General features: G+C 40.0%; 1 protein-coding gene across 1 annotated transcript; it reads right to left on the minus strand.

Annotated features, from left to right (window-relative positions):
• Positions 1-10,750: 10,750 nt before the first annotated feature.
• On the minus strand, positions 10,751-11,834 carry LOC123756990 (major prion protein-like). Its single transcript, XM_069331458.1, has 4 exons — positions 11,814-11,834; positions 11,372-11,549; positions 11,143-11,175; positions 10,751-10,989 (listed from the first exon to the last, which is right to left on the minus strand). The coding sequence occupies exons 1-4, from the start codon at positions 11,814-11,816 to the stop codon at positions 10,976-10,978; spliced, it is 228 nt and encodes a 75-aa protein (XP_069187559.1). The 5' UTR covers positions 11,817-11,834; the 3' UTR covers positions 10,751-10,975.
• Between the last annotated feature and the right edge of the window lie 4,105 nt (positions 11,835-15,939).

A 15,939-nucleotide genomic window follows, 5' to 3' on the forward strand; every position in this document is an offset into this window, starting at 1 on the left:
TGGTATCTCCCCTGTGTCCAAGCTCTTCTTCCACACTATACTGAGTGCCTGTGCTACCGGCACTTTGCATTTCTTTATAAATATTGAATTCCATGAGTCTGGACCCGGGGCCGAGTGCATGGGCATATTGCCAATTTCTCTTTCAAAATCTGCCACGCTCGTGTTGATATCAGTTATATTTACTGGTGTTTGAGTATCATTCATAAAGAAATTGTCTGAATCTTCCACTTTCATGCTGAGTATCGGAGTGCTAAACATGTCCTCATACTGCTTTTTTAGGATTTCACTAATTTCTTTGTCATCCTCAGTGTATGAACCTTCTCTAATACGAATAGGTCCAATACTGGCAGTGGTTTTCGCTTTTGATTTAGCATATGTGAAGAAATAATTTGGGTTTTTCTTTATTTCTTTAATTGCTTTCTGTTCTAGTTGCCTTTCTTCAGTCTGATAAGAATGCTTCAGTCTCTGTTCGATTTCTTCAATCTCCCTGTTTAAATTATTTCTTCTCTGTATGGAGAGTCGTGTCTGCTTAAGCATTTCCGTTAATTTCTTCCTCCTTTTGTAATGTCGTCTGCGTTCTCTTTCTACATTGGACCTCTTTCTGGCTTTTTTCAAAGGAACATATTTCAGACAGACTTCATATGCTTCAGAAGTCAGTTTTTCTATTCCTTATGTAGGATTTTTATTTCTTAGAACATTTTCCCATTGAATGTTTATAAGTTCCCTGTTTATTTTCTCCCAGTCTATCCTCTTATTATTAAAATTGAATTTATTGAATAGCCCTTCTCGCTTGTTGTTTCTCTTGGGCCTACTACCGTTATTAATGTTAGTTTGCACTTCAATGAGCTTGTGGTCCGAGTACGTAGTGTCTGAGACAGTAACGTCTCTGATTAGCTCCTCATTGTTCGTGAATATCAGGTCCAGCGTGTTTTCGTTCCTAGTTGTAATCTGTAATCTGCTGACTGAGCGAGAACTTGTCACAGAATCTCAGTAGTTCTCTGACCTGTGGTTGGTTATTTCCAGGTTGACTTCCTGCTATGATGTTATTGTTTACTATTCTCCATTTTAAACTGGGAAGATTGAAGTCTCCAAGGAAGATAATATCTGGTACTGGGTTTGCTAGGTTATCAAGGATATTCTCTATTTTGTGGATCTGTTCAGTGAATTCCTCAACTGTTGCATCTGGCGGTTTGTATATTAAAATAATAAGTAGATTCATATTTTCTACCTTGATTCCAAGTACCTCTACCACCTCATTGGACGAGTTCAGGAGCTCTGTGCATGCCAGCTCCTCTTTAATATACAGACCTACTCCTCCACTTGACCTAATTACTCTGTCACATCTATTTAGATTATAATTCGGAATCCAGATTTCACTATCCATGTGGCCTTTTGTGTGGGTTTCTGTAAATGCACCAAATATTGAGTTCGATTCTATTAGGAGGCCATTTATGAACTTAACTTTATTTCTTGATTTTGGTTTCAAGCCTTGTATGTTTGCAAATATGAATGATTTCCCACATTGCGTGTCACTTTTGGTGGGCTTTGGTAGTTCTCCCCCCACTCTACCTCGGTCCAGGGTGTGTTGTTTTGGAAGTGATTCGTCCAGTTTTGGTAGTAGGACGGGTGTTGTGTGGTGTAGTACCTGTATGCTTGTTGATAATTTGTATTCCAGTCTTGAGGATAACTCCCTTCCCCTCTGTAATCCTGTAGTGGTTCCATCTGACAGTTCCTCCCTCTTATATGTACTACTCTGTTTCTGCCTTCCTCAAAAAAATTTCCAGTAGTCTCATATTGATCTTACCGTCTATTTTTTTGTAGTAGTGTAAAATGAGACAAATGGTGAATTGATTTTCAGAAACGGTTGGGCACTTCCATGCCGACTCGACCCCGACGGGCCAAATCGTGAAAAAACTTTTCAAGCAGTTGGGTCAGGACGCTCTCGGCGCACACCTGGCTGGCTGGTGGGGTGGGGTGGTGGTCCGTTTCCCCAGTGGTCCCCAGGACCCACCTCCCAGGGTGAGTCTGAGCAACTCGTGCCCTATCCTAATCTTTTTTTTTACGATTTGTCTCGTAAGTTTATTATGAGTATTAGGCATCAAGAAGGGGGTCCCAACTTATGAAAGGTACAGAGGATGAATGTTCAATAGATTAAAACCAAAAAATACACTGGTGAAAGGAATATAAACGTTTTGGAGTATTTAACAGCATTAGCAAAAATTCACTATTTGGCCCATGGTCTTACCAGAGTACTACGGTATCAATTTGGGAGCCCCTACTTTTAAATGGATCAGAGGGTGAATGTTCAATAGATCACAACAAAAAAAAACACAGTTGAAAGTGAATATAGAAGTTTTTTGAAGTACTTTAATGATGCTATGACTGAATAGTATAGGGAGCCCTTGGCACAGCTCCATTTTCTGTAATGGTCAGAGGTGGGTGGAGAGGACTGGGCGCGATTTTTTGACCAATCAGGAGCCGAGTAGAAAAATTCTCTTTCCGTCCCGGGGTCATGGGCCAATCAGGTGAAATTTTCCTTATTTGTCGCGGGGTGTCACGTGACCTGACGTCAGCAATAGGGACCCCCTACCTATAAATACCCCAGTGGGGTCAAGCATACAAGGGGGGTCAAGATTCCTTAAAAAGATCAAGTTGGATATTTAGGTGTATCCTTATCTTGAATTTACATGATACTATGGGGGTACATTAACATGAAGGGCGAACCATAGAACAGGATTTAAAGAGCTTTAAAGAGTCCTGTGTGTTTGATGGTGAGTAAATGTTCAGTCAATTCTCGTGTTTTTAATCTGAATGAGGGGTCCTAGTTTGCGTTCTAGTCGTAAAATGAGTTCCTCAGTATATTTGCTATGGAAAATGAGCTTTCAGTACTCTATATAATTTGAAATGAGGTCAAGAAAGACATGTTTATATGTGGGAAGAGTCAGTTTGGAAACTTTATTCCAGTTATCCCTCCTCGGCTTAGCGCCGTTTTCTGTGGCCAAAGTAAAGATTCCATTTTCTGTGGAATTCAGTTGAGTACTGGTTGAAAAAGGCATGCTTGCATTTGTATGGTTCTAACCTGTTTATAGATTTTATAGATATATTTGTTCGGGCCTTAAATTAGTTTTTAATATGGAAAATAGCATCAGATGTATGCTAATCTCTTGCAATAAACATTAGAAACATTGACATATTAGCTGCGATATTTCATAGAATACAAAAAAAAATGCCAAATAGTGGGGCCTCAGCCATATTGTGTTGGGTTGGACACCCCATTCATTAATTTGACACTTGTTAATATATTATAAAGGAAAATAGGTTTAGTGTTTTTGTATTTTACAATACAATACAATTTTATTTAGGTAAGGTACATACATACAATAAATATTTACAAGGATTGTTTAACTTATAGGTATAGCTAGTACATACAATGCCTAAAGCCACTATTACGCAAAGCGTTTCGGGCATGATAAACTCAAATGACAAGCTTAATACTAATTGAGCATAATGAGTAGAATGAAAACAAGAAATGAAAACATAGATGAAAAAGCAGCACAAATGCAATTATGTCGACAAACAGCGCTCTTTAAAGAAAAAAACAGACATTGGTTGACAATAGAAGGGTAAGGTAGGTTACAGGGAATTTATTAGGTATAGCTTCGCTTTTAACTTAAACTGGTTGAGAGAGGTACAGTCTTTAACATGGTTGGGAAGGTCATTCCACATTCTGGGCCCCTTGATTTGTAGAGCATTTCTAGTTTGATTAAGTCGTACTCTAGGAATATCAAAACTGTATTTATTTCTGGTGTGATGCTCATGGGTTCTGATACAACCTTCTATGAAGCTTTTGAGATCAGGATTGGCATTATAGTTTAGCGTTTTATATATGTATAATACACATGAGAGAATGTGCAGTGACTTAATGTCTAACATATTCAGAGATTTAAGTAGGGGTACCGAGTGATGTCTGGGGCCAGAATTGGATATTGTCCTAATAGCAGCTTTGTGTTGAGTAATTAGAGGACGTAAGTGATTTTGGGTAGTAGAGCCCCAAGCACAAATACCATAGTTGAGATATGGATAGATAAGGGAGTAATAGAGAGTCACCAGGGCAGGGCGTGGTACATAATATCTGATCTTAGAAAGAATTCCCACAGTTTTTGAAACTTTTTTTGATATGTTTAGAATGTGTCCCTGGAAATTAAGCTTGTGATCAATGAGAATGCCAAGGAATTTGCCATCTAATTTGTTACAAATTTGGGTATTGTTTATTTTGAGATTTATTTGATTAGAGGATTTATTGCCAAACAGAATATAAAAGGTTTTGTCAATGTTAAGGGTGAGTTTGTTGGCAGTTAGCCACAGATGGACTTTATTTAGCTCAGTATTTACTGTGGCATTTAGAGCAAGGGGATCAGGACTGGAGTAAATGAAGGTTGTGTCGTCAGCAAATAGAATTGGTTTGAGGTGTTGGGAGGCATTTGGAAGGTCATTAATGTAGATGAGAAAGAGGAGAGGGCCAAGTATGCTGCCCTGGGGAACACCAATGTTGATGGGTAGGGTGGGAGAAATTGTATTATTCACAGAAACATATTGGAGCCTGTCAGTAAGGTAGGATTTGAGGTATTGTAGGGAGTGTCCTCTGACTCCATAATGATGTAATTTAAGAAGAAGGTTTTGGTGGTTGACAGTGTCAAAAGCTTTACGCAGGTCCACAAACAACCCAACAGAGAACTCATTTTTATCAAGAGCTGTATGAATCGAGTTAAGCATACTAATAAGTGCATCGTTAGTGCTTTTTTTGGGTCTGAAGCCATATTGGCAAGGGCTAAGTATATTGAGTTTGGCTAGATATGAGTAAAGCTGCTTATAGATTAGTTTTTCAAAAATTTTTGACAAGTTTGGCAGGATAGATATAGGTCTGTAGTTGTTAACATCTGTGAGATTACCACATTTGTGGACAGGCGTTACTCTCGCTTTTTTTAGAATATCTGGGAAGGTTTGGAGTTCAAGTGACTTGTTGAAGAGCAAAGCAATAGCAGGGGCTAAAGATCTGGAGGCTTTTTTGTAAATTAAAGTTGGTATCTCCTCAAGGGCACCAGACTTGGTTTTAAGGGAAAGGATTATCTCATTGACGTCAGTGGAATTAATAGGCTTTAGGTACAGAGACTGTGGATAGTTACCTGAAAGATAGTCATTAATGTCTGTACTGGAAGATGGAATATCATTTGCAAGGGATGAACCAATGGAAGAGAAAAACCTATTGAACTCAGTAGCAGAATCAGAGGCTGAAAGCTGACCATCGTTATTAGACAGGAGAGTCGGTTTGTTATTTAAAGACTTCTTTGATCCCAATATTTGAGAAATTGTTCTCCAAGTTTGTTTAATGTTGCTCTTTATTTGGGTAAATTTATCTTCGTAGTATTTAGTTTTGGCTCGTCTAATTATCTTAGACAGCAATAATGAGTAATTTTAAGCAATTTAATATTTATTAGAAATCTGTTCATATTCCGTAGTATTAAAATGCATTTTTTATAACACCACAATAGATCACCGCTATTGTGGTGGCGGCGCAAAATGTTAGACCTCCACCTTTCAGAAAGTGAGAAGATGAATTCATTTTGGCATTACTGTCATTACTTTGGAAGTTTTAATGATAGCACATGCTTAAACAAAACTCCCTCGCAAAACAAACTCAATTTTTTTTTTTGTTCAACTTACACCAATAAACCCAGGCTTTCACATTCGCGCAAAATACTTAGTCCCCCCTAAACTTAAAACAGTTGCACAATCTTACTTAAACACATCAGGGCAAAAATAGAGACAGAGACCTCTGACAAGCTACTGGCCTCCTGTCCTCACCAAGGCCACTAATTCGCACATACTTAAACAAACACACTTGCTAAACTCTTACACACAAACAAAAACTCAATTTTTAACTTACACAAATAAACACGGGCTTTGCACATTCACACGAAAAATGCTTAGTCCCCCCTAGACTTGAACACTCACAATCTTACTGTGCTTTAATTGCCAAAGCCTTCCAAACCTGCACTGGGTCGTTAGTCATAAATAGAATCAGGGAGAAAAATATCCTTAAGTTTTAAGTCAATCTAATATTCCCATCTCACGCCCCCCAGAACTCTGCACATTCATGCCCTCCAACAAATCCCAAAGCCTTGCAGGAGCTCACCCAGTCACTCACGCGGCAATAGACATGTTTTTGCCCAACTGTATTTATTTAAAATAATACGTCAGATAGAAAGAGTTTCGTATTGCTATTATATTTACCTTATAAAGCCTCTCTATAATAATGATATGCCATTGCGTAGTATGATTGTTTTATAATAAATATTGCATAAATACTTACGCAATTTCATAAACAAAAAAAATTTTTAATGAGCCATGTTTGGAAGGCATCATCATTAATATAATTACAAACTTTTTAAATAAGAGTATGCAACTGTTTTAAGTTTTGGGGGTATTACTTCAAATGTTAAAGCCCTGGGGTTATTTGTGTAAGTTGAATCCCCCCCCCCCCCCCCCCCAAAAAAAAAAAATTGAATTTGTTTAAGCATGTGATATCATTAAAACTTCCAATGTAATGACATTAATGCCAAAATGAATTCATCTTCTCACTTTTTGAAAGGTGGAGGTCTACTATTATCGTTATAAGAAATGCAATTTAATACGGAATATGAACAGATTCCTAATATATATTAAATTGCTTAAAACACTAAACACTAAAACTATTTTCCTTTACAGTATATTAACAAGTGTCAAATTAGTGTTAGAGGTGTCAAACCCAACACAATATGACTGAGGCCCCACTATTTAGCATTTTTTTTGTATTCTATGTAATATCGCAGCTAATGTCAATGTTTCTAATATTTATTACAAAAAATAGACATACATATGATGCTATTTTCCATATTAAAAACTAATTTAAGGCCCGAACAAATATATCTATAAAATCTATAAACAGGTTAGAACAATACAAATGCAAGCATGCCTTTTTCCACCAGTACTCAACTGAATTCCACAGAAAATGGAATACTCTATATAATTTGAAATGAGGTCAAGAAAGACATGTTTATATTTGAGAAGAGTCAGGCTGGAAACTGTTTATGCCAGTCATCCCCCTCGGCTTTGTGCCGTTTTCTGTGGCCAAAGCAAAGATTCCATTTTCTGTGGAATTCAGTTGAGTACTGGTGGAAAAAGGCATGCTTGCATTTGTATTGTTCTAACCTGTTTATAGATTTTATAGATATATTTGTTCGGGCCTTAAATTAGTTTTTAATATGGAAAATAGCATCATATGTATGTCTATTTTTTGTAATAAATATTAGAAACATTGACATTAGCTGCGATATTACATAGAATACAATAGAGTACTGAAAGCTCATTTTCCATATCAAATATACTGAGGAACTCATTTTACGACTAGAACGCAAACTAGGACCCCTCATTCAGATTAAAAACACGAGAATTATTGACTGAACACATACCCACCATCAAACACACAAGATTCTTTACAACTATCTTTACTTCTTTAAAACCCTAATATGACCCTTCTCACATGCAGATCCTGTTCTATGGTTCGCCCTTCATGGCAATGTATCCCCCACAGTATCATGTAAATTCAAGATAAGGCTTACTACACCTAAATATCCAATTTGATCTTTTTAAGGAATCTTGACCCCTCCTTGTATGCTTGACCCCACTGGGGTATTTATAGGTAGGGGGTCCCTATTGCTGACGTCAGGTCACGTGACACCCCCGCGACAAATAAGGAAAATTTCACCTGATTGGCCCATGACCTGGGGATGGAAAGAGAATTTTTCTACTCGGCTCCTGATTGGTCAAAAAAATCGCGCCCCGTTCTCTCCACCCACCTCTGACCATTACAAAAAATGTAGCTGTGCCATGGGCTCCCTATACTATTCAGTCATAGCATCATTAAAGTACTCCAAAAAACTTCTATGTTCGCTTTCAACTGTGTTTTTTTGTTTTAATCTATTGAACATTCACCCTTTGATCCATTCAAAAGTGCGGGTCCCCAAATTGATACCATAGTACTCTGGTTACACCCCGGCCCAAATAGTGAATTTTTGCTAATGCTGTTAAATACTCCAAAAACGTTTATATTCCTTTCACCAGTGTATTTTTTGGTTTTAATCTATTGAACATTCATCCTCTGTACCTTCCATAAGTAGGGAACCCCCTTCTTGATGCCTAATACTCATAATAAACGTACGAGACAAATCGTAAAACAAAAAGGTTAGGATAGGGCACGAGTAGCTCAGGCGCACCCTGGGAGGTGGGTCCCGGGGACCCCGGGGGGGGGGGGGGAACGGACCACCACCCCACCCCGCCAGCCAGGTGCGTGCCGAGAGCGTCCTGACCCGACCACTTGAAAAGTTTTTTTCACGATTTGGCCCGCCGGGGTCGAGTCGGCATAGAAGTGGCCAACCGTTTCTGAAAATCAATTCACGATTTGTCTCATTTTACACTACTTTTGTTGAGTTCATCACACACCTCTTTGGCATTCTCTCTATACCTGTCCTCACCTGTTCCAAGTTTCATTACCTGTTCTTTCACTGTTGTTTTTCTTCTGATGTGACTATGGAGTAGCTTTGGTTCGGTTTTGGCTTTGTTTGCTATATCATTTTCATAACTTTTCTCTGCTTCTCTTCTCACCCTGACATACTCATTCCTGGTTCTCTGGTATCTCTCTCTGCTCTCTGGTGTTCTGTTATTCCGGAAGTTCCTCCACGCCCTTTTGTTCAGTTTCTTTGCTTCCATACATGCCCTATTATACCATGGATTCTTCTTTGCTTCTCGGATTATTCCTTTTGGGCCGGGTTGTATCTGCTTACTGCGTCCTGACACTTTTGGGTGACATAGTCCATCATATCTTGTACAGACTTAGCTCTGAGGTCTGTGTCCCAAGGTATTTCCCTTAGGAAGTTTCTCATCTTCTCATAATTTCCCTTTCGGTATGCCAGCCTTTTGTTTCCTAGTTCTTTTTCGGGGGGGGGGGGGGGGGGGGATAATTCCTAGCTCTACCAGGTACTCAAAGTTCAATACACTGTGATCACTCATTCCCAAAAGTGCTTCCATCTTGACTTCACTTATATCCCACTCATTTAGGGTAAATATCAGATCAAGCATTGCTGGTTCATCTTCTCCTCTCATTCTTGTTGGATCCTTGATGTGCTGGCTTAGAAAGTTTCTCGTTGCCACATCCAGCAGCTTAGCTCTCAATGTTTCTGGTCCTCCATGTGGGTTTCTGCTCTCCCAATCTATCTTCCCATGGTTGAAGTCTCCCATGATTAGTAGTCCAGATCCATTCCTGCCAGCAACAGAAGCTGCTCTCTCTATTATGTTAATGGTGGCCATATTGTTTCTATCATATTCCTGTCTGGGTCTTCTGTCATTTGGTGGTGGATTATATATGACTACGACTATAATTTGTTGCCCTCCAGTTGTTATTGTTCCTATTATGTAGTCACTGAAACCTTCACATCCCTGAACAACCAACTCCTCAAAATCCCAGCCTTTTCTTCCCAGCAGGGCTACACCACCACCACCTCTTCCTTCTCTCTCTTTCCTCATAACATAATAGTCCTGTGGGAACACTGCATTTGTTATTGTTTTCATCAGCTTTGTTTCTGTGAGAGCTATTATGTCTGGGTTTTCCTCTAGTACCCATTCTCCAAGTTCATTTGCTTTATTTGTAATTCCATCTATGTTAGTGTACATTGACTTGAGGCTCACTTTCTTCTGTCCCTTCTCAAATCTCCTCCTTGGTGAGTGTTTTGCTGGTGGAGGAAGCTGTGCCATGGGTGTGAGGATTTGTGAGGTGGATACCAGGGTTGCAGAGGATACTGGGATGAGGGGTGGGGGGTCAAGTGAAGGGGGAGGGACAGGGAGGGTATGGGGTGAAAGGGGTGGGAGGACAGGAAGGAAAGGGGGGGTTTTCTATGCAGAGGAAGGTGGTGGGGTTGCCCTCCCCGCTGGTGTTACTGGGTAGCTGGTTGTGGGTTCCCCCCTCGCCTCTAGGGGTGATGTGTTGGGAGCTGTGGTTTCCTGGTTTTCCCCTCTCACCCTGCGCTTTTTCCTTGCTTCTGCCACCATGGCCCTCTCCTCCCTCGTCATGTCCCTCTGGAGGAATAATTTTTTGAATTCTTGTTGAATTCTTGTTGAAAGCCACATGTTGCAGGTGGCTTTTCTTTGTTAGAATCGTGTCCTGTGTGTGTATGTGTGTGTGTGTGTGTGTGTGTGTGTGTGTGTGTGTGTGTGTGTGTGTGTGTGTGTGTGTGTGTGTGTGTGTGTGTGTGTGTGTGTGTTAAATCCAAACTGTGCTGCTATGCAATGTAATGAACTAAAGCAAATGTGTTCATATTACTGTAGAAGTAATTAGTTGCCAGTTGTCTGAACGATACATACCAAGTGGAATATTATATTATCGTTAAATTGAAATGCATTATTGTTCTCAAACTTTGAAGTCAAAGTTATGTTGTTATCTATATTGTCAATATCATCCAGGAAGAAAATTAAATGGTAATGTAATATATGAAATAAAAAAGTGTCGACTATGATACCGAATCAAGATTCTGGATAAATATATGGTCAGAACGGGTGTAATCTACAATCCTAAGTCTTCAGAGTTTACAAACCAGACTACAGAGATTTGACATCTTTGTTAAGTCCGTATCATCATAATTGGTTACATGAAATAAGACAATTAGCCCTCAAGATTTATTTATTTGACAATATTAAAATTGAATATAATTAAAACAATATGTATAGGAATAAATGAAGTAGTAAGGGTCAGGTAGAAATTTTTCATATCTCAAAAAGGACAGGTTAGGATTTGTGGGAGATTTAGGAGTCCAAAGTGTCGTCGTAGCCGGATATTCTCACAACGAGAGTCACCATCAGCAGCTTCCCGGGAGGCAAGTCTCTGTCGTTACTTTCCGTAGCCTGTCGAAGAAAGAAGGAAATATAGTAATTTGGGATGGCAACTCATCGATGGCATTGTTTCTGAAGAACTACAACAATAATGGGAAATATAGTGGCGGATCTGCCCGTCAAAATCACTTTGCAGAGAAACGGAAAAAAAACAGTTCAACTCACCTCCTCCTATTCCTCCTCCAAACCCACCGCCTCCTGGAAGGAAAATAATGCATCAACACAACACATGCAAGTATCCAGAAGGATCAGCAGTTGAAAGTTTTGATAAATAGTATTCTTGTTAAACTTCATTTTCCCTGAACTATCATAATTGTTGAAATAATTTCTTCAGTTCCTTCTAGATAATAAACATTTTACTCAAAGTTTAGGTTCAAATCAAAATAACATTTACCTCCATGTCCTCCACCCCCACCAAAGCCTCCACCTCCACCGCCACCACCAGGGTGTCTACCACCACCACCATGGTGTCCGCCACCACCGTGGTGTCCTCCACCACGACAGCAAGCTGCAGCGTCGGTGTAGGCAGCAAAGGTGGCCACCAGGACCAGGACTAATAGGGAGCGCCACTCCTGTACAGACACATGAGACGTAGATAAGAGTGTTGTACACAAGGCAAACAGTCCTTGTCGTTAGCAAATATAAATAAAGTTTAGTAAATTTTCCATAAAATGATGGTAAGGAAGGAGGTGACTGGACAGGGATTTTGCTGACTAATTACAAATTTAACAATATTAACTGTTGCTATCTACGATTTGCTTAACTAAAACATAGAAATAAAGCCAAGGGGTGGCAGAGAGGGGTGAGAGGGAAGGGGAAGGTAATGACGATCTTACCATTGCTGTAAGAGGCGGGACAACTGACTCCCAGCACCAGGCTCCTTCTTATATAGCGTCGTCCTACAGACTGATTGACACACACTCGTGACCGCCCTCACCGCCGCCAGTCACTTCAGTAAACATCGGCAAAGGTGAAGGAACAGGTGTAGTGTGTAATACCTGGAACAGCAGCTTCCTGTTCTTGTCCTGGCGGAGCTGCCGATGATGACCCCGCAACCTTGGAGTCGATTATCTGAAGCCAATTATTTGTGATTATGTTTGACAATTGCTCCAAATTTCCACCATATTTATTACTTTGGTTAGTGAGAATTCATTCAAAGTTATGTTGTATTGAACTTATATTTATTTTCCCCTATAGTGCTATAAAGCAGTTAAGTTGAACTATACATGTCAAAATCAATTCATATGTATAATTTGTATTTATATATATACAAGAATTCTTCTATTCTTTTAAGCCACTAGCACGCATAGCATTTCGGACTAGTCCTTAATATTAATTTTCCCGGGAATACGAACCGCGAAATCGTTTAACAACCAGGTACCCAATCACTGCTGGGTGAACAGAGGCATACAGTTATGTACGCCTCTGTACATAATATCCGGTTCGTATCCGGTCAGGATACGAACCCAGGTCAAATTGCTGTAGAAGTGCGGGGCGAAGGATTTACCTGAGCCACGGGGACTGTAACTGTTCCACTGGATTGTTCATGGTCAGGGAATTAATGAGAGGAATGGCTTGACATGAAATGAAACCATGAATCTAACTATCGCTTTTGTTTTATCCTTTACATAATTATTTAGAAGGTTATGAAAAGCCAAGTTTATGGAAACCGAAGCTATGGGAGCTGAAGTTGAGAGAGACAAGACTGAGAGAGCTGAGGTTGTGAGAGACGAGACTGTAGGAGCTGAAGTTGTGGGAGCCGACGTTTTGCGAGCTTTATCCGTTTTTCTCATCCTCATATCGAACATAGACAAGGACACAATCTATAGTACTGTATCATCCATTGTAGATGACACGAGGATTTTTATGAGTGTAGACAACATAGAGGGCACGGCAAACCTCCAATCCGACGTAAATCAGGTCTTTTATGGGCTACAGAAAATAATATGGTGATTAACGAAGATTAGTTCCAGCTCAGGCGCTACGAAAAAAAAACAAAATTTAAAAAACGGAAACCACATGCAAAACGCAGTCAAATCATGACATACAACGAAAAGGCAATGTAAAGGATTTGGGTGTATTCATGTCGGAAAACCATACCTTTAAAGAACACAATAAAGTTGCCGTCATAACTGCAAGGAAAATGACAGGTTGTATTACAAGAACCTTTCACACTAGAGATGCTATACCGATGATGATACTTTTCAAGACGCTGCTGCTCTCTAAAGTGGGATACTGTTGAACAATGACAGTCACTTTCAAAGCTGGATAAATTGCTGACCTGGAGAGCGTGCAGAAATCCGTTAATGCTAGAATCAACTCAGTAAAACATCTAAACTACTGGGACCAACTAAAATCCTATGTCTGTATTATTTTGAGCGCAGGCGGGAGAGATAGTAGGCATCCTTCAGTCTCTGAAGACGATGGAGTTTCGCCCTGACAGGGCGCAAAGCCTGGGTAGGAAGATATGGAGGAGAAGCTGTTACCCATGCAGCAGGTCCCCCCTCTCCACGTTGCTGAAATTATCCAATAGAAAGGCAAATTCCAATTCACATGGTTCCAGCAACGTCGCAGGAGCTGCCAGAACGAAGTCGACGTCAACAATGAACTGCCTTAGGGGCTCCAACTCAGGATTTTTCCTCGAGGTTGACTCCTGAAGCCTTTCCCAAAAAAGGGGTATGGCTGTAAGGCAGCGGAGGTTTAAAATCAGGGTTTCCTTTCCCCTAGATGGGCTGCCTTTCCAGGCTATCGGGTCCCATCTACCCGGAGCAGCTGGTTTTAAGGCGCCAGAGGCACGCCCTCGGTAAAAGCAGTTCCGCTGGACTTGAAGACTAAGACACCCGTGCAGGCCAGGAGTTGGACTTGATTGTCAGAGGCTATTTGAGACGCATGCCGTATAGGAGCTTTTTATAGGTCATGTGAGCTCGTCCCCCCATTACCACTCCCTGGCTATGACAACCCCTTGGAACCACGGGAGAGATACATAATAATTTACACTTGGAAAATACTAGAGGGGCCACACCACATGAGACCAGAAGGCATGGCAGGATGTGCAGAATACCCCCCATTGAAAAGCAGAGGTGCAAAAGGTACTCTGAGAGAGAACTCTATCAACATCATAGGCCCGAGACTGTTCAACACGCTTCCACTACACATAAGGGACATAATTGGCTGACCCCTCAAAGTGTGGGAGCCGACGTTGTGGGAGCTGAGGCTGAGGAAGCCAGGCTGAGGGAGGTGAGGACAAGATGTGGTTATTGAGCTGGTCAAGGGGTTCAACTATATTCTCTGAACATGAGTTAAAATAGTTTGTCAATAATTATTAATATGTTAATAATTAACATATTAATCCGCCTCTTAGAACAGAACAAATATGCATCCAGAAACATCCCATCACTGTCCCCCTTCATTGTGATGAGTAAGCATAGATGATTATGATGGACATGTTCAAAGCCTTTACTGGTGGTGGCAGTTAAATCAGTAATTTACATCACTGTAAATAATAAATAAATACTTTTAAATAAACAGCACATATCTTGGATGCGTATGGAGGATCTGGTCAGTTTCACCTTGTTTCTACGGTTATCTGTGTAATACGAAATACTGAACAATTCTGGGGGTTTATGGGGGTTGTCTGACTATTATACATCATGAGGCATCTATTATTTTCCTAATGAATAAATACCTCCATGTTCTTTGTGCAACCCATCCTCTAGTTTACTTAGTATTTTTGGTAAGGCCATGGGCCATAGTACATTCATTGATATAATGGAGAATTAGAATGGAGAGTATAATACTATTCACTTTATTCCTGAACAAAATAAAGCTAAAAATCTAACTTCAATATTCCTCGGCCTAGTATAGCTAACATGTTTGCTAAACTAGGTGTAGTGGTATAGGGCGAGGGTTTGGGAGTACTAAGTGTGCAGGTTCGAATGCTCTTCATGGCTCCTACTGATTTTCTCCTTTATAATAACAAAGAGGAAATCGTTAGGAATCTGGAAGAGGATTCAAACCAGCACACCGGGTACTCCCAAATAGATGTTTAGACTACTAAACCACGACATGCTTAAACAATGCAACCTGAGATTCAGCTGAATACTTTAGGAGTTCTGAGGCTTCCCCTGGGACCAAGTCAGGGTTTCACACGTTGCGAGCATGCACTCTGGCTGTGGTATAGGAGTTCTACCTCCAACGTTTCAATTCCTCTTCATGTCTCCAACTGATTTCCTTATTGATACATAACATTAACGGGATTTATTTGAGCAATAATAATAATAATAATAATAATAATAATAATAATAATATTATTAATAAATTCATTCACCTGGGCTCAAGAAGACTCGAACCGAGGACCCCCCATGCGTGTGCGGCAGAATCTCTACCCACTCAGCTATGAGTAGTCTTAATAAGGAAGGATTGGTGAATGAAATGTTTATTTCCACGAAAGTGTGGATGACAATTTATATGACTTGGGCGTGGATCACTAATTCCTCTGAGCTTCAGTAGTAGTAAACAAATGGTGAAAATTCCAGCATATCAGCAGAAGTTGCTTCTGGAGTCTTTACTTATTAAGACTATTCATAGCTGAGTGAATAGAGTTTCTTTTTCTCATGCGTGGGGTCCGTAGTTCGAGTCTCCTAGAGCCAAGGTGAATAAAATGCTTATTTCGACGGTAGTGTGGATGACAAATTAATAATAATAATAATAATAATAATAATAATAATAATAATAATAATAATTAATAGGAAATTTACCGCAATGCCGTAGTGCTCACACATATTAGGTCTTTCATTTACCATCTATAATAATAACACACACAGAGAGTAATCCCACTAACGTGACTGAATCAATGAAAAAACCGTAGGAGTTGTATAAGGGTTCGAACCTATGAGGTGGGTGTTCCTACGCACATGCTCTGGACGACAAGACAACGACATGGAATAAGGATTGCAACCTGGA

The sequence above is a fragment of the Procambarus clarkii genome, chromosome 26, assembly GCF_040958095.1.
Source record: "Procambarus clarkii isolate CNS0578487 chromosome 26, FALCON_Pclarkii_2.0, whole genome shotgun sequence".
Classification (NCBI taxonomy): domain Eukaryota; kingdom Metazoa; phylum Arthropoda; class Malacostraca; order Decapoda; family Cambaridae; genus Procambarus; species Procambarus clarkii.